The following is a 26,540-nucleotide window of genomic DNA, read 5'->3' as shown; positions in this document are numbered from 1 at the left end:
TACTCAAGAATAGGTCAGACTAGCATCCTATACGTGGTCTCTTTTAAACATGAACTACACTTTCCTAGAATTCTTCCAATAAACAGAAGTCGACCACTCGCTTTCCCTACCACAATCATTAAATGTTCGTTTCATTTCATATCGCTTTGCGACGTTACGTCCACATAATCAAACGACGTGACAATGCCAAGTACAACACTAGTAACGCTGTATCCGAACATTACTGGTTTGCTATACCTATCTTCTGCTTCAGTTTACATTTTTCTACATTTACAACTGCCATTCATCACACCAACTAGGAATGTTTCCAGAATGAGATTTTCACTCTGCAGCGGAGTGTGCGCTGATATGAAACTTCCTGGCAGATTAAAACTGTGTGCCCGACCGAGACTCGAACTCGGGACCTTTGCCTTTCGCGGGCAAGTGCTCCACCAACTGAGCTACCGAAGCACGACTCACGCCCGGTACTCACAGCTTTACTTCTGCCAGTACCTCGTCTCCTACCTTCCAAACTATACAGAAGCTCTCCTGCGAACCTTGCAGAACTAGCACTCCTGAAGTGCTAGCACTCCTGAAGTGCTAGTTCTGCAAGGTTCGCAGGAGAGCTTCTGTAAAGTTTGGAAGGTAGGCTGGTTCAAATGGCTCTGAGCACTATGGGACTCAACTTCTGAGGTCATTAGTCCCCTAGAACTTAGAACTAGTTAAACCTAACTAAGGACATCACAAACATCCATGCCCGAGGCAGGATTCGAACCTGCGACCGTAGCGGTCTTGCGGTTCCAGACTGCAGCGCCTTTAACCGCACGGCCACTTCGGCCGGCTTGGAAGGTAGGAGACGAGGTACTGGCAGAAGTAAAGCTGTGAGTACCGGGCGTGAGTCGTGCTTCGGTAGCTCAGTTGGTGGAGCACTTGCCCGCGAAAGGCAAATGTCCCGAGTTCGAGTCTCGGTCGGGCACACAGTTTTAATCTGCCAGGAAGTTTCAACTAGGAATGTTATCTAAGTTATCTTGTATCCTCCTACAGTAGGTCAGCTTCGACAGCTTACCGTACGCCACAGCATCATCAGCAAACAACAGCTGATTGCTGCCCACCCTGTCCGTTAAGTCATTTATGTATGTAGAGAATAATAGCGGTGCTATCACACTTCTCTGTGGCACTCCTGACGATACCCTTGCCTCTAACGACCACTCGCCATCGAAGACAACATACTGGGTTCTATAGCTTAAGAGGTTTTTGAGCCATTCACGTATCTGTGAACCTATTCGAGCCATTCACATGTCTGTGAACCTATTCAGTATGGTCGTAACTTCTTTAACAGCCTGCAGCCGACCGAAGTGGCTGAGCGGTTACAGGCCCTATAGTCTGAAACTGCGCTACCACTACGGTCGCAGGTTCGAATTCTGCCTCGGGCATGGATGTGTGTGATGTCCTTAGGTTAGTTAGGTTTAAGTAGTTCTAAGTTCTAGGGGACTGATGACCTCAGAAGTTAAAGTGCCATAGTGCTCAGAGCCATTTGAACCATTTGAACAGCCTGCATTGGGGCACCGTGTCATTTTGTAAGGAGGCTGTTTAGGTTTTTTTATTGGTAACGCCACGTAGCGCTCTGTATGAAAATCACTGGCTGTGCTGTGTGCAGTCTGTGGCTAGTTTGCATCGTTGTCTGCCATTGTAGTGTTGGGCAGCTGGATGTGAACAGCGCGTAGCATTGCGCAGTTGGAGGTGAGCCGCCAGCAGTGGTGGGTGTGGGGAGTGAAATGCCAGTTTTTTGAGAGCGGATGATCTGGACGTGTGTCCATCAGAAACAGAACATTTGTAAAAATGGATGTCATGAACTGCTATATATATTATGACTTTTGAACACTATTAAGGTAAATACATTGTTTGTTCTGTATCAAAAACTTTCATTTGCTAACTATGCCTATCAGTAGTTAGTGCCTTCAGTAGTTGGAATCTTTTATTTAGCTGGCAGTAGTGGCGCTCGCTGTATTGCAGTAGTTCGAGTAACGAATATTTTTGTGAGGTAAGTGATTTGTGAAACGTATAGGTTAATGTTAGTCAGGGCCATTCTTTTGTAGGGATTTTTGAAAGTCAGATTGCGTTGCGCAAAAAAATATTGTGTGTCAGTTTAAGCACAGTCATGTATAATATTTCTAAGGGGACGTTTCACAGCCTGCATTGGGGCACCGTGTCAAACGCTTTCCGGAAATCTAGAAACTTTTATTGAAGATGCAGAAGAAGTTGCAGCACTTGTTTATGATGAAAAGATTGACTATTCATAAACGTGTACATGAAGTTCCGATTTAGATAAAATACGCTGATAAAACAAAACATTATGATCCCTGCCCACCGCGACGTTGGATGCCGATTGGTGGCGTTGTGGGCACTGGACTTGGTAACAAAAGTATGTAAGCGGAGCAGACACGGAAAGGGGATCACCCTAGCGAAGATATGGGCAGCAAATAGAAGCCGGCGAACAAGTATCTAGAAAATGCCGAAACTGGTTGAATGTTCACGTGTTAATGTCGTCAGCATCTATCGAAGGAGGTCGAAGAATAGTGAAACTACCACTAGGAGCTGAATGGTTGGACGTCAACGACTCTTCAGAGAACATGGCTTCGGAGGCTTGTCTGCTCTGTAAAATAGGATAGATGGTGATCTGCCGCATCTCTGCCGAAAGAGCATAATGCTGGTAAAAATGGAAATGTCGTGTGGCTAGGGCCTCCTGTCGGGTAGACCGTTCGCCTGGTGCAGGTCTTTCGATTTGACGCCACTTCGGCGACCTTTCGTCGATGGGGATGAAATGATGATGATTAGGACAACACAACACCCAGTCCCTGAACGGAGAAAATTTCCGACCCCGCCGGGAATCGAACCCGGGCCCATAGGATTGACAGTCTGTCACGCTGACCACTTTTTTTTATTTATTTATTGATTTATTTTCAAGAAGGATCACTCTGTTAAAAGGAACATATAGACCATTTCATCGTATAGTATGTGCATTACATAGTGAGTGGTGAGAGAAGCGTGAGGTCAGCTAACAGGGGCGGATATAATGCTGGTGGAAGCACACGTGTTTTGGAGGTCAACGTTCATCGTACATTGTTGAACATGGAGCCCCGCAGCAGGCCACCCCTATTTGTTGACATGTTGACTCAACGTGTAATGATCCCGATAGGAGGGAAAAGAAGTATGGAAGTATACGATACTGAGGATAGATTACGATGCAATGTTTTTCAATGTATTCACTACACTTAGTATGAAAAACCAATAAGTTTAATAATACTTTTGTACTGTATACTCACGTAATTTACAGATTTGCACTTTTTAACCCCAATATTATGCAAATGAGAAAGGTCATATTCAACACTTTGTAATCCAGCTATTTCATTTGGATAACACTTGTAGTTATTTGTAAAATGCACCATTTATGCTTTTAATCTAAACACCTGAGCACCAGAATCAAATAATTCATGTAATAACAATTTAATTGACTCTAAAAAAAGAGATAATTTGTTGATCTCTTTGGGAGGTTATAAATAGGAGCACTGTCAAAGACCGTCAGGCAGTTGGTTCAGTGTAGTTGTGAAAGCCACGTCGGTCAGAGTTTTAGTGCCGGCTAATGCCATTGTATGTAAACATGTGTGGATCGCAGAACCAAAGAGGTTGACGCACTAAGATGTAACTGTTTTGTCAGAGACGCCATGTAAACTTTACGTGTGTTTTTTTAAAGAGGAATAAAAACGTGTGATGACTTTCATAAAACTACTAGATGTCTCCAGTCTTACCTTTTTTAAAAATCCGGACCTCTTATAAATATATAATACCCTAGACAACAAAAGTGAAGAGCCATAAACTTTATCTTTGAAACAGTATTATTCAACGTTGTGACGACCACCCTGCCAAAATCTTTGAAATGTTTTGATGAGAAGTTATATTCTCCTAAAGCATGTGACATTTTATTTACTAACATTAAAACTGAATTTTCATCATATTAAGGCAGGGGGCCGTTATAAACAACATCGTCAATTACGATTGCAGTTGACACGGGACCATCGGGATTCGACCGTCGATCAGTGGAAACGTGTCGGCTCTTCAGGTGAATCAAATTTTTGCTACACTAGGTCGATGGTCGTCTCCACACACGCCGTCATCGACGTGAACGGCGGCTCGAAATATGCTGCGCACCACGGACGCAGGCTGATGGGAGCAGTATTATGTTTTGGAGACATTTTCCTGTGCTTGCGAAGGACCTGTGGTTGTAATCGAAGACACGCTGACAGCTGCGAAGCACCTTTATCCCTTCATGCTTGAAGTCTTCCCTGACAGCGATGCCAACAGTATAATTTTCTATGTCTCGGAGTCATAACCGCAGAACAATAGTTTGAGGAGCACTATAGTGAACTAACGTAGATGTCTTAGTTACCACATTCGCCTGACGTAAATCCTATAGAACCCATCCAACACCGACTCAAAGGAAGGCCTCGGCGCTTGTTCGTGACGTCACGTCAGCTAGGCACGGCGAACGCCAGGTCTGTTGCAGGCATACTCATAACGGTGGTGTCTCCCTCTCTGACACCGGAAAATGTCATACTATTGGCGGTGGTTGACCAACACACATTGTTCTGAGAGATTTCTGCAATCAATTAATTGTGCAATTCATTACACTTCTTAACAAATAGTGTACTCCTGAACTTAAATTTCCACCTGTTTTAAGGATTGACATACAAAAACATCTTCATGGTGCAGCAGCAACAGAATTCGTGCTTCTTTACCTTATTTGTAAATCTGAGGAAGTTACGTTTGTACTGGGTTGGTTTTACTAGAAACTGTGAACATATTGGGGCTCTTGTTTAGGTATCTTGGTTGACTATGGGGTGAGGAGCACTGAATGTTAATGAAATATCTTGCGATTGTACACGTTGGGGGAGGGTGTGGGGGACAGAAGAAGAGGAAAAAGAGAGATACTTGTTTTATCTAATACAATTTTTTACCTTATAAAGTTTCTCCTTTCAGTTGCAAGAGGGGAATATTTATCTTTTCTAATGTGCATGTTTAAAAAAGTTTAAGCTCAGCAGTATTTTCGATGTCTGAAGCTATTTTGTTTCCTGTTAAGAATTCCTTTTGTTGAAAACGACTGTAATCAAATGGCTCCCAACAGTTGGACATTTACACATGTAAATTAGTTCACATTTCCAGTCCCGATGTCAAACGAAAATAAATAAATAAATAAAAGAAACGAGTTCATTGTAAGGGGGTTGGGGTAAGTTTCGATAACAAAATGGATCAAGTAAATATAGTTACTTGAATGTAAAACTTCCGAAGCTTGCAAATGGAGCAAAGTGTCTTCTCATATTGATCTACGTTTTTTTCGACAGGATTCAGTAATACAGAATTATGATCTTCATTTGTAGCTTTACGATAGTAAGAAAATCTTTCATCTAAATAAAACTGCAGAATCCAAAACAATACCAAACATTTTGTCCAAAAATAAGAGATTTATGGTGATAAGCACGCCCAGGTGTTTCTGCCTGCAACAGACCTGGGGTTCGCCGTGCCTAGCTGACGTGACGTCACCAACAAGCGCCGAGGCCTTCCTTTGAGTCGGTGTTGACCCATCTGGGTCGCTAACGGGCGCCATCACTGCGTACTCAGATCAGCGGCCCGCTATTTACGCGAACTACATGACCTGTTCGTAGACATCTAAAAATGGCACATACCTCCACAAACCTACCAACAAACTGTCGGATCCCTGATACGCAGAATCAGTGATGCATTTCGTTCCAGACATGGACAAACAAGGTGTTAAGCAGGTGATTGGGTTGGGTTGGGGTGTTTGGGGAAAGAGACCAAACAGCTAGGTCATCGGTCTCATCGGATTAGGGAAGGACGGGGAAGGAAGTCGGCCGTGTCCTTGTAAAGGAACCATCCCGGCATTTGCCTGGAGAGATTTAGGGAAATCACGGAAAACCTAAATCAGGATGGCCGGAGGTGGGATTGAACCGTCGTCTCCTCGAGTGCGAGTCGAGTGTGCTACCCACTGCGTCACCTCGCTCGGTAAAGCAGGTGATCATAATGTTTTGGCTCCTCAGGAAAATTAAAATTTAATGTACACGATTGTAGCCAGTGGGTCTGAAAGGGCTACAGCTGGAGACCAGTGACGGCGTTTGTGTTTGTTTACGTCAAGTTGGCCCCAGGTTGAGTGTCTGCGTTGCAGGTGCCGCTGTCGGAGCCGGAGCGCGCGGCGTGGCGGCTGCGCGAGGCGTGGCTGTGCGGCGGCGCGCTGTCTCCGCTGCCCGCGGCGCTGCTGTCCTCGCGGCTGGGGCCGTCGCGTGTCGCCGGCGCCGCGCTGCTGGCCGCCGGTCTGCTGCAGCCGCTGACGCCGCTCGCCTGGCTCACCGCCTACCACTGGCTGCTCTGCGCCGCGCAGGGCTTCGCCGTGGTCAGTCACTCTGCTCTTAACTCCACTCGCGCCGACAACATACACTACTGGCTATTAAAACTGCTACACCAAGAAGAAATCCACATGATAAACGGGTATTCATTGGACGAATATATTATACTAGGACTGACATGTGATTACATTTTCACGCAATTTGGGTGCATAGATCCTGAGAAATCAGTACCCAGAACAACCACCTATGCCAGTAATAACAGCCTTGATACGCCTGGGCATTGAGTCAAACAGAGCTTGGATGGCGTGTACAAGTACAGCTGCCCATGCAGCTTCAACACGATACCACAGTTCATCAACAGTAGTCACTGCGTATTGGGACGAACCCGTTGCTCGGCCACCATTGACCAGACGTTTTCAGCTGGTGAGAGATCTGGAGAGTATGCTGGCCAGGGCAGCAGTCGAACATTTTCTGTATCCAGAAAGTCCCTACAGGACCTGCAATATGCGGTCGTGCATTATCCTGCTGAAATGTAGGGTTTCGCAGGGATCGAATGAACGGTAGAGCTACGGGTCGTAACACATCTGAAATGTAACGTCCACTGTTCAAAGTGCCGTCAATGCGAACAAGAGGTGACCGAGACGTGTAACCAATGGCACCCCATACCATCACGCCGGGTGATACACCAGTATGGCGATGACGAATACACGCTTCACTGCGATGTCGCCAAACACGGATGCGACCATCGTGATGCTGTAAACACAACCTGGATTCATCTGAAAAAAATGAGGTATTGCCATTCGCGCACCCAGGTTCGTCGTTGAGTACACCATCGCAGACGCTCCTGTCTGTGATGCAGCGTCAAGGGTAACCGCAGCCGTGGTCTCCGAGCTGATAGTCCATGTTGCTGCGAACGTCGTCGAATGTTCGTGCAGATCGTTGTTGTCTTGCGTACGTCCCCATCTGTTGACTCAGGGATCGAGACGTGGCTGCACGATCCGTTACAGCCATGCGGATAAGATGCCTGTCATCTCGACTGCTAGTAATACGATGCCGTTGGGATCCAGCACGGCGTTTCATATTACCCTCCCGAACCCACCGATTCCATATTCTGCTAACAGTCATTGGATCTCGACCAACGTGAGCAGCAATGTCGCGATACGATATACCGCAACCGCGATAGGCTACAATCCGACCTTTATCAAAGTCCGAAAGGTGATGGTACGCATTTCTCCTCCTTACACGAGGTAGCACAACAACGTTCCACCAGGCGACGCCGGTCAACTGCTGTTTGTGTATGAGAAATCGGTTGGAAACTTCCGTCATGTCAGCACGTTGTAGGTGTCGCCACCGGCGTCAACCTTGTGTGAATGCTCTGAAAAGCTAATGATTTGCATATCACAGCATCTTCATTCTGTCGGTTAAATTTCGCGTCTGTAGCACGTCATCTTCGTGGTGTAGCAATTTTAATGGCCAGTAGTGTACAACCACGCTCCAGAAGCTGAGAGGCATCAGCAGGAGTCTGGACTATTTCGTCTCATATTATCACATAATTACCCATATAGTAATTTGTGAACAAGAAACTACTACAACTACTAACAGGCTGAAGATGGGAACTACGCCCCTCCCGAACACATCCCTCCTTTGCTACGCAAATGTTGTATGGATCTCCACCCGTCTCTGTAAGTTCTGTTAAGTCCCTCCAGATCATGAAACGCCACTCTTTCCGCCTCGCTTTCCACTTACCTTCCCCCACGAGGATCCTTTACCAGCTCATCAAATTACCACCTCTCCTTACTCACACTGAACACCTCAGAATAACCTACACCATCTGTAAACTCGACTCTGACAATCCTATTGTGTTCCCTCTCCTGTCCAATCCTAGTGTGCTGCTGCACTTCTACCGACACATACCACCAACCCTCTACCTGCACACCCTCCACATCCTCTCTCAAAAAAATTTCAGCTGTCTCCCTCTCCCTGGCCATGAACACCATCCCGACACACACCCATCCTACCCACTCTAAATCCATCCAACCCTATCCACCACCCTCTGGGACTCCCTCCTACCTCCTTTCCGCCTATCACACCTCATCCTTTTCCCCTTCCCTGCCGCCCACAACCCCCTTTTACTCTCCAATCTACAGCTCCCAATACCTGTTGCCCCTCTCAACGTGTCCACCACAGCCAGCCCTGTCTGTCGCCACCTCTTCTAATTTCTCCATCCTCCTCACCACCACTGCCCTATCTCCCTCCATATCCCCTCCTTTTCCTCTACAAACCACCATGCCAAGGCAAATCCTTTTCCGATTATACTGAAAGTGCATTTTACTCCGTTTTTAATGGACAGTGTCTCTTCTGTCGTGTTCAGTGTTTTCCAGCGCTTTTTTCAGGTTTTTCGTGTTCAAATGTCTCTCTAGTGTTTTAGCTGTGCTGTCTGTCCACATGTTTATCACTGTTATAAAACGATTCATGAAGATAGCATTTTATTATTTGTATTTCTCCCATTCATCTCATCTTTACAATTATTTTTAAATTATCAATGTATGTGTCTTCTTGTTTTAGCATCTATGTCAGTAGTACATTCTACTGGCTGAAGAGTGGGTTATTTGTACTGCTGCCAGACCCCCCCCCCCTATCCCCTCGCCTACGTGAGGCGAAGGAGAATGAAATAAGAATAAAGAAGAAATGATAATTAACTCAAGCTTACGTTTCACCTGACTTTCGGAGATCAATCTGCAGTTTCATTTCATCTCCTGTCCGCCCCTGGTAGCTGAGTGGTCAGCGCGACGGAATGTTATACCTAACGGCCGGGGTCCGATTCCCGGCTGAGTCGGAGATTTTCTCCGCTCAGGGACTGGGTGTTGTATTGTTCGTATCACCGTCATTTCATCCCCATCGACACGCAAGTCGCCGAAGTGGCGTCAACTCCAAAGACTTGCACCAGGCGAACGGTCTACCCGACGGGAGGCCCTAGCCACACGGCGTTTCCATTACTTCATTCCAGTTGCATTTAGATCAATTGCTTGTACATGATTCTGTCGCATTACTGTGACCGCCACCGATGTTCCACGTCAACGCGCAATAACTACTCACAGATGACACGTGGTAGCACTGGCAATGGAGGGCATATAAAGCACAACGGGGGAGTCAGGAAACAGTACAGTCGTTGCCGTAATGTGAAAATGGAGCGATTTATCTTACGCCTAGAAGAGTATGATCATTGCCTTTCAGACCAAGCATGCAACCATTTCCGAAACGGCTAAGTTTGTAAACATGGATGGCAAAATTGAGCTATCCAAAATCGGCGCTAAGGCAGCTGTCGTGCACCGTAGGCCATAGACGACAGGGATGAATTTCGCCTGCGGGGATGTGTAAGGGTGAATAGACGAGAAACTGTTGAGCAGTTGACCATGCAAATGAACCAAGGTGCTACCAACAGTGTTTCCTCAACTACCTTTCAGCGAACGTTGCTATGTATGAGCTTCCGCACTGGGCGTCTGGTTCATGCACCCATACTGACAGCTGTTCATCGGCGGTGAAGACTGGAGTTTGCACTCCGATACAGCAACTGGACGTCCACTGAGTGGGCGGCAGGTGACATTTTCAGATAATCGTGTTTTATGCTCCATCGGACAGATGGCCACTGGCGTGTAGGGAGTGAAACATCTGAAAGCAAACACCCGCAGTTTACATTTCCATGGGACAAAGGCATGTTGCAACAGGACAATGCAATGTATCACATTGAGCTCAATGTAAGTGCGTGGTCTGAAGCATAACTGAGCGAGTTCACTGTACTCCCCTGGACAACAAAATCTCCGGATTTAAGTCCAATCGAAGGTCTGTGGGACAACCTCAATTGGGCTGTTCACACCATGGATACTCGACCGAGAAACCCAGTGCAGCTAGCCACAGCACTGGGGTCAGCATAGTTTCACATCCCTATGGATACATTTCCAGAAACTCATTCACTCTCTTCCTGCACGTCTCACAGCAGTTTGCACATCCCTATGGATACATTTCCAGTAACTCATTCACTCTCTTCCTGCACGTCTCACAGCAGTTTGCACAGTAAAAGGTGGTTTTTTAGGCTTTTGACAGATGGATACATTAATGTGAGCGGGTATTGTAGTGCACGTCTTTAGCATCATCACTTGCATGCTAGATGAGACTCACTCCATCTTCAGGCCACGAGTGGCCTACCGGGACCATCCGACCGCCGTGTCATCCTCAGATGAGGATGCGGATAGGAGGGGCGTGGGGTCAGCACACAGCTCTCCCAGTTGTCATGATGGTATTTTTGACCAAAGCCGCTAGTATTCGGTCGAGTAGCTCCTCAAGTGGCATCACGAACCTGAGTGCATCCCGAAAAATGGCACCAGAACAAACACTAACGCGCGGACTCTCTGACCATACACGAGAATTTCGTCCGTGGAGGTGGGGGATTCAAGACAAATGCAGAATAAAACAATGATTGCATTTATGTCCGGTCAGTTAATACTTTTCAGAGGTCACATTCCCGCTCTAGATGTTTCAGGCCATTATTTGCAAAGATTTCGCATTCCTGGAGTGCTGGCTGAAAACTGATCTATTGAGATTACGACTATCTATATTGCACGAGAAGCCAATTAGATCGCGGCCTTGATTTCTGCTCTAGGGGTGGAGGCGCTGCCTTGCCTTCGAGCCTGGGAAAATTTTTAGTCGCTCACTTCTCAGGCGCTGGAGTGTCACCGATTGGATCATTAAAATTTACCGTAGTTGGGATCAGTAGAGTACACATTTAATTTTCATTGGACGGAAGCTGTGGCGAGAGTCCTATTGATGGGGAAGGTGATAAGAATTGTAATACAGAGCTCTGGAATGATTGAGCAAGGAGACGGCGAACTTTAGGATAGAAACTCTTGGAGTGAAGCCTTCTGGGGTTTTGCTTTCATTCAGGACCTTTCGCGGATACTCAAAACATAGAAAATTTCACACTGATAAGCGCCAGAGGCAGAAGGACATTGGAGTTGAAGCACATCTGGCCGTCTCTACTGATGTCTGCAGCTCCAGTGGCGGTGACAATGTGCGTCATGCAGTTGCAGTCCGCCACAACTGGTAAGCTGTATCCGCGGCATGGGGTTTTCAGTCTTCAGAGAAACTTAGGCACAATCGGAACATGGATTACATTCAACTGGTAATCATTATTACACATTAGCAAACATTCGTGCGGCTCCCCAAAGATCTATTGGGATATCTCGCTGACAGAGACTTCCCATAACATCGCTGACAGAACAGCGTAGTCACTCACGCAGCTAGCTTCAGACCGGAATTTCAATGGCTGTCATCCAAATCCAGTAGGCTTTCATCTATTTACTCATATGCTCCTCGGCAGTCTTGCCACCCTTTTGGTACACGATGTGATCGAAAGTATCCGGACACCTGGTTGAAAATAACTTGCAAGCTCGTGACGGCTTCCATCGGTAATGCTGGAATTCAGCATAGTGTTGGCCCACCCTTAGCCTTGATGACAGCTTCCACTCTCGCATACGTTCAATCAGGTGCTGAAAGGTTTCTTGGGGAATGGCAGCCGATTCTTCACGGAGTGCTGCACTGAGGAGAGCTATCGATGTTGGTCGGTGAGGCCTGGCACGAAGTCGGCGTTCCACAACATTCCCAAGGTGTTCTGTAGGATTCACGCCAGTCCATTACAGGGATGTTATTGTCATGTAACCACTCCGCCACAGCCCGTGTATTATGAACAGACGCTGTATCGTGTTGAAAGATGCGATCGCCATCCCCTAATTGCTCTTCAACAGTGGGAAGCAAGAAGGTGCTTAAAACATTAGTGTAGGCGTGTGCTGTGATACTGCCACCCAAAACAACAAGGGGTTCAAGCCTCCTGCATGAAAAACACGACCACACCATAACACCACTGCCTCCGAATTTTATTGATGGCACTACACACGCTGGCAGATGACGTTCACCGGGTAGTCACCATACCCACAACCTGCCATCGGATCGCCACATTGCGTACCGTGATTCGTCACTCCACACAACGTTTTCCACTGTACAATCGTCCAATGTTTACGCTTCTTAAACCAAGCGAGGCGTCGTTTGGCATTTACCGGCGTGATGTGGCTTATGAGCAGCCGCTCGACCATGAAATCCAAGTTTTCTCACCTCCCGCCAAACTGTCATAGTACTTGCAGTGGATCCTAATGCAGTTTGAAACTCCTCTGTGATGGTCTGGATAGATGTCTGCCTATTACATATTACGACCGTCTTCAATAGCCGGCGGTCTCTGTCAGTCAACAGACGAGGTCGACTTGTACGCTTTTGTGCTGTACGTGTTCCTTCACGTTTCATTTCACTAACACATCGGAAACACTTGATCTAGGGATGTTTAGCAGTGTGGAAATCTCGCATACAGACGTATGACACAAGTGACACCCAATCACCTGACCACGTTCGAAGTCCGTAAGTTCCGCGGAGTGCCCCATTCTGCTCTCTCACGATGTCTAATGACTACTGAGGTCGCTCGCTGTATGGAGTACCTGGCAGTAGGTGGCAGCAAAATGCACCTAATATCAAAAACGTATGTGTTTGGCGGTGTCCGGATACTTTTGATCACGTAGCGTATGTCACATAACTTGATTAATACTTGTTTTTCGTAAAAATAGGTCTTTATCCAGTTTCATTTCGTAATGTCGAATTATTGTAACCCGCAGCGCTCATGTGAATTTAAGTAATAAATACAAAGTTCAAACTGCACCTTGAATTTAATTTCAGTGCTTGGAATTTTTACCCCACGTCACATTAGGTACTGTATATGCAGAAACCGTTACCATAACCCATTTACTTGGGTCTAGCTTGATCTCATTTCGACAACTAATTATTAGCGTTTCCACTGCGTAACACATTTGATGGGGGCCTTGTGACCCACACAGTTCCAGGCAGAGCCGACTCGTTTCATCTGACATTCGTTCATACCTCAGGTAGTACCTTGTAAGCAACAGTGTACTTCTGACCATAGGCGTCAGCAAAAATTGAAAACTGGAAATGGGAAAAGCTGAAAGTGCCGAAACTGGATATTTACAGCACTCTCCCTGTAAACCGCTGAATGTGCCGTGACTAATAAGTTGAGATACCAGTTGTAATTACCAGAGAAGCCTCCTTGTACTTCAGAATACCTTCTCCAGATGCAAAAGTTCGTGACATAGGGAACGCTGATTGTACCGAACGTGTCTGATCACGGTGGTAAACATGTTGTACCCCTGTCCGCAGCTCGTGGTCGTGCGGTAGCGTTCTCGCTTCCCACGCTCGGGTTCCCGGGTTCGATTCCCGGCGGGGTCAGGGATTTTCTCTGCCTCGTGATGACTGGGTGTTGTGTGCTGTGCTTAGGTTAGTTAGGTTTAAGTAGTTCTAGGTTCTAGGGGACTAATGACCATAGATGTTAAGTCCCATAGTGCTCAGAGCCATTTGTTGTACCCCTCCTTCTCTCTCGCTTTCCTACAAACACCAAGCAAAAACACATTTTACCTCATTTCAGTTGTTTTCGACGTGAATCTTTTGTGTCCAGTGTTTTATGATCGAAAAAAAAACGCAAGATATGAAATATAAAGAATACTGAATCAAGAATTCAAGGAAAACTATATGAAACAAGCAAAAAAATGCTGTTGCTAAGAAAGAACAACCACGGCGTGATGTTAGTTGAAATCATTAGAATTTAACTTTGTACTGTACAGCGCTGTACTGAAAAACAGTGTGGAAAATGAGATTGAGGGAAAGACGCAAGAGGAGCAGGTAGGTTTTTCATTTGAACGATCTTATACGGATCATATTTTTAGCCTTAAACAAGTAGGTGAGAAGGTGTATTCTGAGGGTCAGGAAGTACACCTAATATTTGTGGCCGGCCGGAGTGGCCGAGCGGTTCTAGGCGCTACAGTCTGGAACCGCGTGACCACTACGGTCGCAGGGTCGAATCCTACCTCGGGCATGGATGTGTGTGATGTCCTTAGGTTAGTTAGGTTTAATTAGTTCTAAGTTCTAGGGGACTAATGACCACAGCAGTTAAGTCACATAGTGCTCAGAGCCATTTGAACCATTAATATTTGTGGATTCAGAATAAAGCGTGTGGTTCTGTACCCGTCAACGAACAACAGGAAGCAATCGAGTACACAGGTGCAGAAGCACAACAGATATTCCTGATTCAAATAATATACCACCAGTTGTACGCAGCAGTCAAAGTTGGGAGAGAGCTATGTGAGACCCTCCAACATTGAGAGGATTGAAGGCTGCAGTATGTCGCCGACACTGTTTAAAATATATATGCATCATATATTGGTAAGCTGGAATCCGTTATGCGAAGGTACGGGCTTTCCTTTGCAGCATGGTACTGTCAACTCATTATTATTTGCCGATGATCAGATACTGATACCAGAAACGAGAGAGGATGTCTAATTATGATGAAGAAATTGATGGAAGCATATGAATGAGGCGGACTTGGAATAAATATGAGCGAAACAGAATATCTAGTAGAGGGAGGACATGGAAGGGATGTTGTACTGCTGCAAGGAACTATTAAAGCTGTACAGCAGTTTAAATAGTTAGGATAGATTATCCATTCCTCGGGACGCTGTGAAGCAGATGATAAATGTAACATCCAGGAAATATCAAAAGAAACAAAGAAGAGGAATCTGCAAATAGTAGTGGAAAGTATACTAACATTACGCAGAAGGATGGAACCTGCAGGAGCGGCAGAGAAGCAGGATACAGGCAGTAGAGATGGATGGAATGGGGGGAGCCAGGATATCCACAACGGAGCGGAGAAGAAATGAGGAAGTTATGGAGATAATGGATATGGAACAAATTGTCTTGCAAAGAATTGAGAATAGAGCTCTTCAGTGGTATGGCCATCTACGGCAAGTGGAGTAATGACGACGGCCAAAAGCAGTCTTGGAATGGTCGCCGCCACGAAAGAGTAAGCATATATGGCCGAGATTAACATGGAGCGACGGAGTGGATGGAATGATGAGGAAGAGAGATCTGAAAGAGGAAGACAGTCGCGACCGTGAAAGCTGACGGGTGGGAATACAGGGCGACTGCTGAAGAGTGTAGTAGCCCTTAAAAGTAAGTATTGTGCGACATACGGAAATAAAACAAAATTTAATATAATTTTAGAATTCAAACTGCATGTTTGTAAGTACTAGTAAATATTATTCACCTTTCACTGACCAAAAAATTAAGTGCTAACACAGAGTGAACCTGTTAGCCATGTCCAAATTTCTTAAAGTGAAAGACAGGGAATTGTATTTCTCGTTGTGTAAGTGATGTCAAAAATTATTACATGTTTGTGACACTTTTTGTGTCAGAGGTTACAAACGATGAGAAACTATCATAATTTGCATTCCTTCGACTAAAATGACTCGTAATGAAAAACTGTACGCTTCGTGCCATAGAACTGATGAAAATCGTCTTTAAGGCATACTAAACAGCCTTAGTAAAAAATACTTTGATGTAAAACAACCATAAGCTGCTAAAAGTTTCATTACTCTGCAACTAATTTCAGCATTATTGTCTTCGCCTGGTAGAGTATAAAATGTTTTAGGACGTATGCCACATCTCTGCAATACAAAATTTGTTAGATATCTATTTAGTACTGTGAATGTAGGCGGTCTTTGATTGTGGAGTGTTCTGGGTCTGATGATGTGGTGCCGTTCTCTAGGGCCGCCTTTCTGTCTTGTGTGTTCTGGGTTTCATGATGTTGTACCGTACTCTAGAGCCACCTTTGTGTATATATATTATTTAGGGGTTGATGATGTTACCCATACACCATTATCATCTTTTAGTATGGAATGTTCTAGAAATTAACGATGTCATGGCATACCCCATGACGACTTTGAGTATTGATTATTCAGGGCTTGAAAAAAATTGGAGAGTTGAGAGAGAACAATAGAAGAGGAACAGAGCATATAAAGAAGGCTGTAGATAAAGCGGCAAAAGAAGCTCTGGAGAATATGAAAAGAAGAAGAAACAAATTAGGTGGGATGTAGAAATATCAGACATGATTTAAGGAAGAAGAGCTTATTGGTTGTTTCTGAATGTAAATGTCGACCAAAGTAGAGATAGACACAGGAACCTAAATACAGAAGTAAAAAGATAAGTGTTAAACAGGAAAAATGAGGGATAGGAAGAAAGATGTGAAAATGTAGAGAGGATCATTGTTGGGGCATGGTGTCCTGAGGCATTGGAAGCAATCAAGTTAATGCGAGTGTCAATTAATGACCAGTTATATCATAATAATAGTAGTCATGGTCAATGGAAAAAGTATTTTAAGGATTTGTTCCAGGAAAACAGGCCTGAATTTTCATACAGGTGTAAGGTGAGGATGCAATAGGAGTTATGGCGTTATGATGTAAAAGTTCATCAACATGCTGTGAGGAGCAGTAAGATGAAGAAGGCACCAGAACATGTATCAGTAACCTGAGCTGGTGAAGTTTGGATCACCAAAATTGTTGGTGAAGCTAAGGAAGGTGTTTGAAAGAGTTCTAAGTGGAGAGATTCCATCGGAATGGACAACATATTACATAACTCCAGTGCATAAGAAGGGGTCGCATAATGACCCAAATAATTATAGAGTACTAGTTGTTATCCCATTCATTAGACGTCTGTACTCGAAGGCACTTACAGATCTAGTGAATAAAGAAATAAGCCACAAACATCAAGACTCAGAGCACAAACATCTGTAATGGATACCAGCTTCACTGTGAAGCTAATATGTGAAAAGCGCATTAACGTAGGACTGGAGATGTATGTTGCATTGACTGACATATAATAATGTATCCACTAACTAAATGTGGGAAAAGTTGAAAGAGATACAGCTGGATCAAAGATGAACTCTGTTCTATTGAAAAAAAGATAAAAAACAACAGAGAAGTAGAGAACGTATAAGACTATAGTCCAGAGTGAATTTTGTATATAGGGAAAGCCTGGGTAAACAAAAACAAATAGGTCAATAAAAATAAAATAAACTGCTTGCCACTGAGATGGATGTCGAAACTCAACATCCAACAGAAACAGGTGATGTAATTTCTGCACCTGTGTGGGATGAATGAAGACAGGATACCAAAAAATACACTATGATACTGCTATTTCAGTGGCGAGATTATGTGGAGCAGGAGGCAATGGAAGCAAAGAATATTAAGGAAAGCCAAGTTCAAATGGTTCAAATGGCTCTAAGCACTATGGGACTTAACATCTTAGGTCATCAGTCCCATAAACTTAGAACTACTTAAACCTAACTAACCTAAGGACATCACACACATCCATGCCCAAGGCAGGATTCGAACCAGAAGCCCCTAGAACCGCTCACCCACAGCGAGCGGCTGGAAAGCCAAGTCAGAAGAAGATGGCGACTGGAGGTGGAGAAGTGGTGCCAGGTGCCAGGAGTAGATAATACAGACGAAAAAGTTTGGCAGTCAGGAAACATGTTTGGTACTGGGAGAAATGAAACTTCGAGGTTGGGTCTTGAGTCATGCCTGGATACTTAAGACCCCATACAAAGGTAGATGAGTCTGCTGACCAGTCCGCCAGGTGGATCTGTCCGGGCCCATTCGCTTGTGCGTGGGCGATGGGCTCACAGTCGCTTCCCTGGTCTGGATCTATCAATTTGACTGGCAGACTTCTACCTGCTCAGCCCCTATATGCCAGGCCACACTGTGTCAATGCAGGCAGGTAGGGTCCGCGAAGCACTCGCAGGTGTCCACATACAGTCGGACAGGTCGGGGAGTGGGTTGGTGGACCAGTTAGACTGTGAATAGATGCCTTCACAGCAAGGCTATTCCAACTCCTGTGCCTCTAGTAGGCAACAGAGCACCCAGGCACATTGGTGGGCAGCGGAGGTCAACAGGCTGATGTACAGGCAGGCAGGCCGACGGGGTGGAGCCCATGCAACTGTTCTGCACCAACTGGGTGCATACGAGTGAGGTTGGCCATGTGGCTTCCGTATGTGCTGATTGAGTGTAGTAGGGCCTCCCGACGGTTGCCTATAATAGCTGTGTCTGCCTGCAAGTGAACTGAGGGGTGTCTGGCAATACCTGCACTTTATGAGACTCCTGTAGACACAGAAGAAGACCTGGTGGCACAAGCTATGATCTCTGCGGGATAGATTGCAGAGACACCATAAGTGATACAGTGTGTGTACCACATCATTCGTACATAAAATGTGTGCACCGAACTTCGTAGGCGCCACATCCAACCTTATTTGTGTTGGATCAGAATTCTAACTCTCCTTTGAAAAGGACAGAAACGGTTTAAGTTCAACTGTAAACAAGAGAGCTTGTAAAAACTGATTACGTTTCCTTTTCATTTCTTTGCTTGTTAATGAATGGAATTATAAAAGAAATGGTGTACTGGGGCACGCCTAATACATTATTTTTTTAAATGGATGCGATACAAATATGTTTTCAAACGGATGTATCACGGAAATGGCATGTTTAAACATATGGGCTCCAATTCAAAACATTATCTACCCAGTCCCTCCGTAAGTCCTAGAAGTTTGTAAGGGGAATTTTAGAGCACCTATATAATATCATTCTACAATGCAGTCGAGTCAGTAAAGAACGCACCTGAGATCACTAATAAAGCAGAACAATTATTTCATAAGGTAAGAGCGGCAACAATGCTTCTCGACACTTGTTCAGTAGGTAGATGTGTTTCACAATAGCGAAGATGAACAAGTGCTCATAGATCTTCAGACATTCACATTAGAGCCTATGTTTACCGGAGGTTTTTTCCTTGTTTTGGTCCATACCACTACCTCCAAAAATATAGAAAGCAAAGACCTTTCAGAAGAAGAGATGTGTCTCAAAGTAGCAAAGACGAAATAGCGCTCATACCTCTCAAGCTACCGTGTATACTCTATAGAGTCAATTTTGACTTGACGTTTTTTTCTTGTTTTGGTCCATACTACCATTTCTAACATGCAGAATGTTAGTCCCTCGTCGGTTACTCTATCTTTTCCTCATGGTCACCTCCCTCTTCGCAGAACCCTACCAGAGATCCGAATGGGATACTATCCGAAATCTTTTGCCAATGGAGATATCATCATGACACTTTTTCCATTACAGGCCTCATGTCCTCCGGATACTTATTATGAGTATTTAATGAAGTAGTTTCCTTAACCTTATGCGTCCTCATGCCGTTCATCACTGTTGAATTCCCCGTCTTTTAGGGGCAGATTCCCGCACCAAGGGCAAGAGAGTGCAATGATCCTTAGTACGCTCCTCTACCCCAAATGAAAAGGCTTTTGTCAGAACGAAGGTGATTTCTTATAAAGTGTTCTGCCGCCATTGCTGATGATTTTTATCCAAAATTTAAGCAGTGGCTGGGTCTGAAATCGGGTCGAACCACGAAATGTCAGAAGTCGGAACTTAGTAGGAGAGTTAAAGAATTTGGGAAATGCAAAGGCTCAATTTACTCGTAGATATCGTGGGGGTCAATGAAGTGAAATGGAAAGGCGATATGGACTTCTGGTAACACGAGTATAGAGTTAACTGTAGCACAAAATGGTATAACGGGCGTAGAATTCGTTGTAAATAGGAAAGTAGGGCAGAGAGTGAGCTGCTGTGAACAGTTCAGTGATAGGGTTGTTTTCGTCAGATTCAACAGCAAACCAATGCCGACAAAGGTAGTTCTAGGTACAGATAGCGATGTCGCGAACAGAAGATGAGATGTCTAAATACAGAAAGTGTTTGAAGATGTTGAGGAAGTAATACTGTATGTAACAGGACATGAAAATTTAATAATAATGGTGAATTTGAAATTGATTGTGGGGGAAGGAATAGCCGAAAGAGTTACGGGAGAAAATGGTCTTGAGACTAGGAATGAAAGAGAAGAAAGACTAACTGAGTTCTATAATAAATTTCAAATTGTAATTGCGAATACTTTACTCAATGGTCACAGGATGTGGAGGAGATATACTTGGAAAAGACAGGGAAACATGGACAAATTCCAACTGGATTAGATCATGAGCAGAGAGAGATTTCGAAATCAGGTATTTTGGATTGTAAGGCGCACCCAGCAGCAATTATATTCTCAGTTCACACTTCAGTAATGATGAAGAGTAGACTGAAGAGAATCATCTGGAACAATCAATGTGGAATGAAGTGGAACAATGAAGTACTGAGAAATGATGAGACACGTTTGAAGTTCGCTGGGGATATGGATACGGTGAAGAGGAATACCAGAGTTGTCAGTTATGTTGAAGAGGAATGAACATCTACAAAAACAGCAATCACAGATGTTGGACAAACGAAAGTAGAAGAAAGGTAAATGTGCAGAAACGCTGGATAACGGAAGAAACACTTCAAGGGATGGACAAAAGAAGGAAGCACAAAAATGGTCTGGGACAGACAGGAATACAGCAAAATACATCTCTTAGGAATGAAATAAGCAAGAAGTGCAGGTAAGCCAAGGCTAAATGGCAGCAGAAAAAATGTGATGAAACTGTAAAAGAAGTAATCGTCGAAAGGACTGACTCAGTACATAGAAAACTCAGACCAACCTTCAGCGAAACTAAAATCAAGGATGGTACTTATAAGAGTGGGAATTGCACTTTTTAACCTAGAGGAGAGAGCGGGTAGGTGAAAAGAATGCATTGAAGGCCTCTATGCGGGAAGGGACTAGTCTGGCGACATGATAGAAGAAGACATGGGAGCCGATGTAAAGATGAAGGGGATCCATTATTACATTCAGAATGCAAAACCACTTGAGATCATATAAGGCAGAAGGAATGGATAACATTTCTAAAATCATTGGCAACCAAACTACTAATCACGTTGGTGTGTAGAGTATATAAGACTGGCGACGTACCATCAGAATTCCTAAAAACTACCATCCAAAGAGTTTTGAAGTTCACAGTGATCGACAACTGTGAGAACTATCGCACAATCAGCTTAACAGCTCATGCATATAAGTTCAAATGGTTCAAATGGCTCTGAGCACTATGGGACTTAACATCTGTGGTCATCAGTCCCCTAGAATTTAGAACTACTTAAACCTAACTAACCTAAGGACATCACAAACATCCTTGCCCAAGGCAGGATTCGAACCTGCGACCGTAGCAGTCGCGCGGTTCCGGACTGAGCGCCTAGAACCGCTAGACCACCGCGGCCGGCTATAAGTTCCTGACAAGAATAATATACAGAACAACGGAAAAGAAAACTAATGACCTATTAGCCGACGATCCGTTTAGCGTAAGGAGAGTTAATGGCACCAGGGAGGCTGTTCTGATACCGTGTTTAATAATGGAAGGAAGACTGAAGAAAAATCAAGACACGCTTACAGGATCTGTCGACGTGGAAAAACATTTGACAGAATAAATAGGGAAAGATATTCGAAATTCTTAGAAGAATAGGAGAGAGCTGTAGGGAAAGATGGTTAATATATAGTATGTACAAGAACCAAGCAGGAACAATAACAACAAGAACGAAGTGCTCGGATTAAAAAGGATGTAAAAGAGGGATGCAGCTTTCGTCCTACTGTTCAGCAGAAGAAGCAATGGAGCAAGTAAAAGAAACGTTCAAGAGTGGGATTAAAATTGAGAGTGAAAGGATATCAATGGTAAGATTCGCTGATGACATTGGCGCCGCTCTCTTCTCTCCAACTGAAAGATAACTACCTTACTTCGTTCTCGACACTGGACAGGCAAATGCGTAAAAAACAATGATGCAAGTTCTCGTAGTGACGAAGCAGCTACGTAAACTGTCAGTGGCTGCAGTGAGCGAAACTTTCATTCAACGACGCGATGGACACGCCACAACCGTCGGCGATTATAATGAAGTGCAAAGCTCCTGCTGTCCTACAGGACGCTGTAAAAAATTGAAAATAACGGTAATGATGGTGACGTAAATGGAGCGAAAGGCAGTGTTCACTTAAAGAAAATGCGTATCTACGGAGGTTGCTAGCCAGAGTGGAAACATCTGTGGAGCAACGCATATCTGTGGAAGTTGTTGGCGATAGCGGAAACATCAGTGGAGCAAGTATGAAAACACATATTTTTAGACAGTTGACTACGCACTATTGAACATTAAGGTAGTGAATCAGAAGATTCAGGGTCAAAGAATATCAGTGATAAGGTTCGCTGATGACATTGCTGTTGTTGTTGTGGTCTTCAGTCCTGAGACTGCTTTGATGCAGCTCTCCATGCTACTCTATCCTGTGTAAGCTTCTTCATCTCCCAGTACCTACTGCAACCTACATCCTTTTGCATCTGCTTAGTGTATTCATCTCTTGGTCTCCTTCTACGATTTTTACCTTCCACGCTGCCCTCCAATACTAAATTGGTGATACCTTGATGCCTCAGAACATGTCCTAGCAACCGATCCCTTCGTCTAGTCAAGTTGTGCCACAAACTTCTCTTCTCTCCAATCCTATTCAATACCTCCTCATTAGTTATGTGATCTACCCATCTAATCTTCAGCATTCTTCTGTAGCACCACATTTCGAAAGCTTCTATTCTCTTCTTGTCCAAACTATTTATCGTCCATGTTTCACTTCCATACATGGCCACACTCCATACAAATACTTTCAGAAATGACTTCCTGACACTTAAATCTATATTCGATGTTAACAAATTTCTCTTCTTCAGAAACGCTTTCCTTGCCGTTGCCAGTCTACATTTTATATCCTCTCTACTTCGACCATCCTCAGTTATTTTGCTCCCCAAATAGCAAAACTCCTATAGTACTTTAAGTATCTCATTTCCTAATCTAATTCCCTCAGCATCACCCGACTTAATTCGACTACATTCCATTATCCTCGTTTTGCTTTTGTTGATGTTAATCTTATATCCTCCTTTAAAAACACTATCCATTCCGTTCAACTGCTCTTCCAAGTCCTTTGCTGTCTCTGACAAAATTACAATGTCATCGGCAAACCTCAAAGTTTTTATTTCTTCTTCATGGATTTTAATACCTACTCCGAATTTTTCTTTTGTTTCCTTCACTGCTTGCTCAATATAAAGATTGAATAACATCGGTGATAGGCTACAACCCTGTCTCACTCCTTTCCCAACCACTGCTTCCCTTTTATGTCCGTCGACTCTTATAACTGCCATCTGGTTTCTGTACAAATTGTAAATAGCCTTTCGCTCCCTGTATTTTACCCCTGCCACCTCCAGAATTTGAAAGAGAGTATTCCAGTCAACATTGTCAAACGCTTTCTCTAAGTTTACAAATGCTAGAAACGTAGGTTTGCCTTTCCTTAATCTAGCTTCTAAGATAAGTCGTAGGGTCAGTATTGCCTCACGTGTTCCAACATTTCTACGGAATCCAAACTGATCTTCCCCGAGGTCGGCTTCTACTAGTTTTTCCATTCGTCTGTATAGAATTCGCGTTAGTATTTTGCAGCTGTGGCTAATTTCCACATCTGTGAACACCTGCTTTCTTTGGGATTGGAATTATTATATTCTTCTTGAAGTCTGAGGGTATTTCGCTTGTCTCATACATCTTGTTCACCAGATGGTAGAGTTTCGTCAGCACTGGCTCTCCCAAGGCTATCAGTAGTTCTAATGGAATGTTGTCTACTCCCGGGGGCTTGTTTCGACTCAGATCTTTCAGTGCTCTGTCAAACTCTTCACGCAGTATCATATCCCCCATTTCATCTCCATCTACATCCTCTTCCATTTCCATAATATTGTCCTCAAGTACATCGCCCTTGTATAGACCCTCTATATACTCCTTCCGCCTTTCTGCTTTCCCTTCTTTGCTTAGAACTGGGTTTCCATCTGAGCTCTTGACATTCATACAAGTGGTTCTCTTTTCTCCAAAGGTATCTTTAATTTTCCTGTAGGCAGTATCTATCTTACCCCTAGTGAGATAAGCCTCTACATCCTTACATTTGTCATCTAGCCATCCCTGCCTAGCCATTTTGCACTTCCTGTCCATCTCATTTTTGAGACGTTTGTATTCCTTTTTGCCTGCTTCATTTACTGCATTTTTATATTTTCTCCTTTAATCAATTAAATTCAATATTTCTTCTGTCACCCAAGGAGTTCTACTAGCCCTTGTCTTTTTACCTACTTGATCCTCTGCTGCCTTCACTACTTCATCCCTCAAAGCTACGCATTCTTCTTCTATTGTATTTCTTTCCCCCATTCCTGTCAATTGTTCCCTTATGCTCTCCCTGAAACTCTGTATAACCTCTGGTTTAGTCAGTTTATCTAGGTCCCATCTCCTTAAATTCCCACCTGTTTGTAGTTTTTTCAGTTTTAGTCTACAGTTCATAACCAATCGATTGTGGTCAGAGTCCACATCTGCCCCTGGAAATGTCTTACAATTTAAAACCTGGTTCCTAAATCTCTGTCTTACCATTATACAATCTATCTGAAACCTGTCAGTATCTCCAGCGTTCTTCCATGTATACATCCTTCTTTCATGATACTTGAACAAAGTGTTAGCTATGATTAAGTTGTGCTCTGTGCAAAATTCTACCAAGCGGCTTCCTCTTTCATTTCTTACCCCCAATCCATATTCACCTACTACGTTTCCTTCTCTCCCTTTTCCGACTACCGAATTCCAGTCACCCATGACTATTAAATTTTCGTCTCCCTTCACTATCTGAATAATTTCTTTGATTTCATCATACATTTCTTCAATTTCTTCATCATCTGCAGAGCTAGTTGGCATATAAACTTGTACTACTGTAGTAGGCGTGGGCTTCGTGCCTATCTTGGCCACAATAATGAGTTCACTATGCTGTTTGTAGTAGCTTACCCGCACTCCTATTTTCCTATTCAATATTAAAGTTACTCCTGCATTACCCCTATTTGATTTTGTATTTATGATCCTGTATTCGCCTAACCAAAAGTCTTGTTCCTCATGCCACCGAACTTCATTAATTCCCACTATATCTAACTTTAACCTATCCTTTTTAAATTTTCTAACCTACCTGTCCGATTAAGGGATCTGACATTCCACACTCCGATCCGTAGAACGCCAGTTTTCTTTCTCCTGATAACGACGTCCTCTTGAATAGTCCCCGCCCGGAGATCCGAATGGGGGACTATTTTACCTCCGGAATATTTTACCCAAGAGGACGTCATCATCATTTAACCATACAGTAAAGCTGCATGCCCTCGGGTAAAATTACGGCTGTAGTTTCCCCTTGCTATCAGCCGTTCGCAGTACCAGCACAGCAAGGCCGTTTTGGTTAGTGCTACAAGGCCAGATCAGGCAATCATCCAGACTGTTGCCCTTGCAACTACTGAAAAGGCTGCTGGCCCTCTTCAGGAACCACGCGTTTGTCTGGCCTCTCAACAGATACCCCTCCGTTGTGGTTGCACCTACGGTACGGCTATCTGTATCGCTGAGGCACGCAAGCCTCCCCACCAACGGCAAGGTCCATGGTTCACGGGGGGGATATCCTCAGTGAAAGTGAAGAAGAATTACAGGATCTCCTGGATAGAATGAACAGTCTAACGAGTACAGATTCATTATTCCACAACCTCTCGATCTCCAAGTATGGGATATTCTGCTATACCGCCAGGTCCGACAAGCAACCCCTGAAACATAAGAATCATTGTTACAGCCTATTAATCATGACAGTCTCATATTGGAATTGAAATCACATTTTTTTTAAGGAAATGGTGCAGATACTACACAGATCGCAATTCTCATACAAGACGACGATCCTTTCTTTGTTATTTATTTCGGAAAATAAATTTTCTTTCAGATGATTCCTTAGATACGCAAAATAATAAATACAGTACTCTTGTTTGTCCCTCATTCTTTTATCATGCTAAAACTACGTACTTTGAGAGTTTAGTGAAGTATTTCTACTGATTCCAAACATCTATGCTTGGGCTAAAATATTGAGGTAAAGTCGTCTTCATTTAGATAAATTTTTACATCGTTCTGCGTAACACTAATGTAATTTTCACTCTGTCAAAAAATTTAGAAATTTCACTATAACCAAACAGAAAGATAATCAAAATAGTGAAACAAGGACAATATATATCTGTTGATCTGAGTACATCAATGAACTTATGCAAACATGAGAAATCTAGATACCTTACAACACAAAGATCACCATTTAGTGATCAGTTTGTATTACATACAAAGATATATACTGTCAACAAACAACAAAATGTAGATTATAAAGATCTCT

General features: G+C 43.9%; 1 protein-coding gene across 1 annotated transcript in view; it reads left to right on the top strand.

Moving 5' to 3' along the window:
* Nucleotides 1-6,104: 6,104 nt before the first annotated feature.
* LOC126235484 (uncharacterized transporter slc-17.2-like) overlaps nucleotides 6,105-26,540 on the top strand; it is a 353,312-nt gene continuing 332,876 nt past the window's right edge. Inside the window, exons 1-2 of the mRNA XM_049944205.1 lie at nucleotides 6,105-6,116; nucleotides 6,215-6,439. Of these exons, the coding sequence (XP_049800162.1) occupies nucleotides 6,105-6,116; nucleotides 6,215-6,439 (237 nt within the window). The remainder of the gene's footprint in view (nucleotides 6,117-6,214; nucleotides 6,440-26,540) is intronic.

Source organism: Schistocerca nitens, chromosome 2 (assembly GCF_023898315.1).
Source record: "Schistocerca nitens isolate TAMUIC-IGC-003100 chromosome 2, iqSchNite1.1, whole genome shotgun sequence".
NCBI lineage: Eukaryota > Metazoa > Arthropoda > Insecta > Orthoptera > Acrididae > Schistocerca > Schistocerca nitens.
The sequence above is the reverse complement of the archived record's forward strand: the minus strand, read 5'-3'. Positions and strand labels throughout refer to the sequence as shown.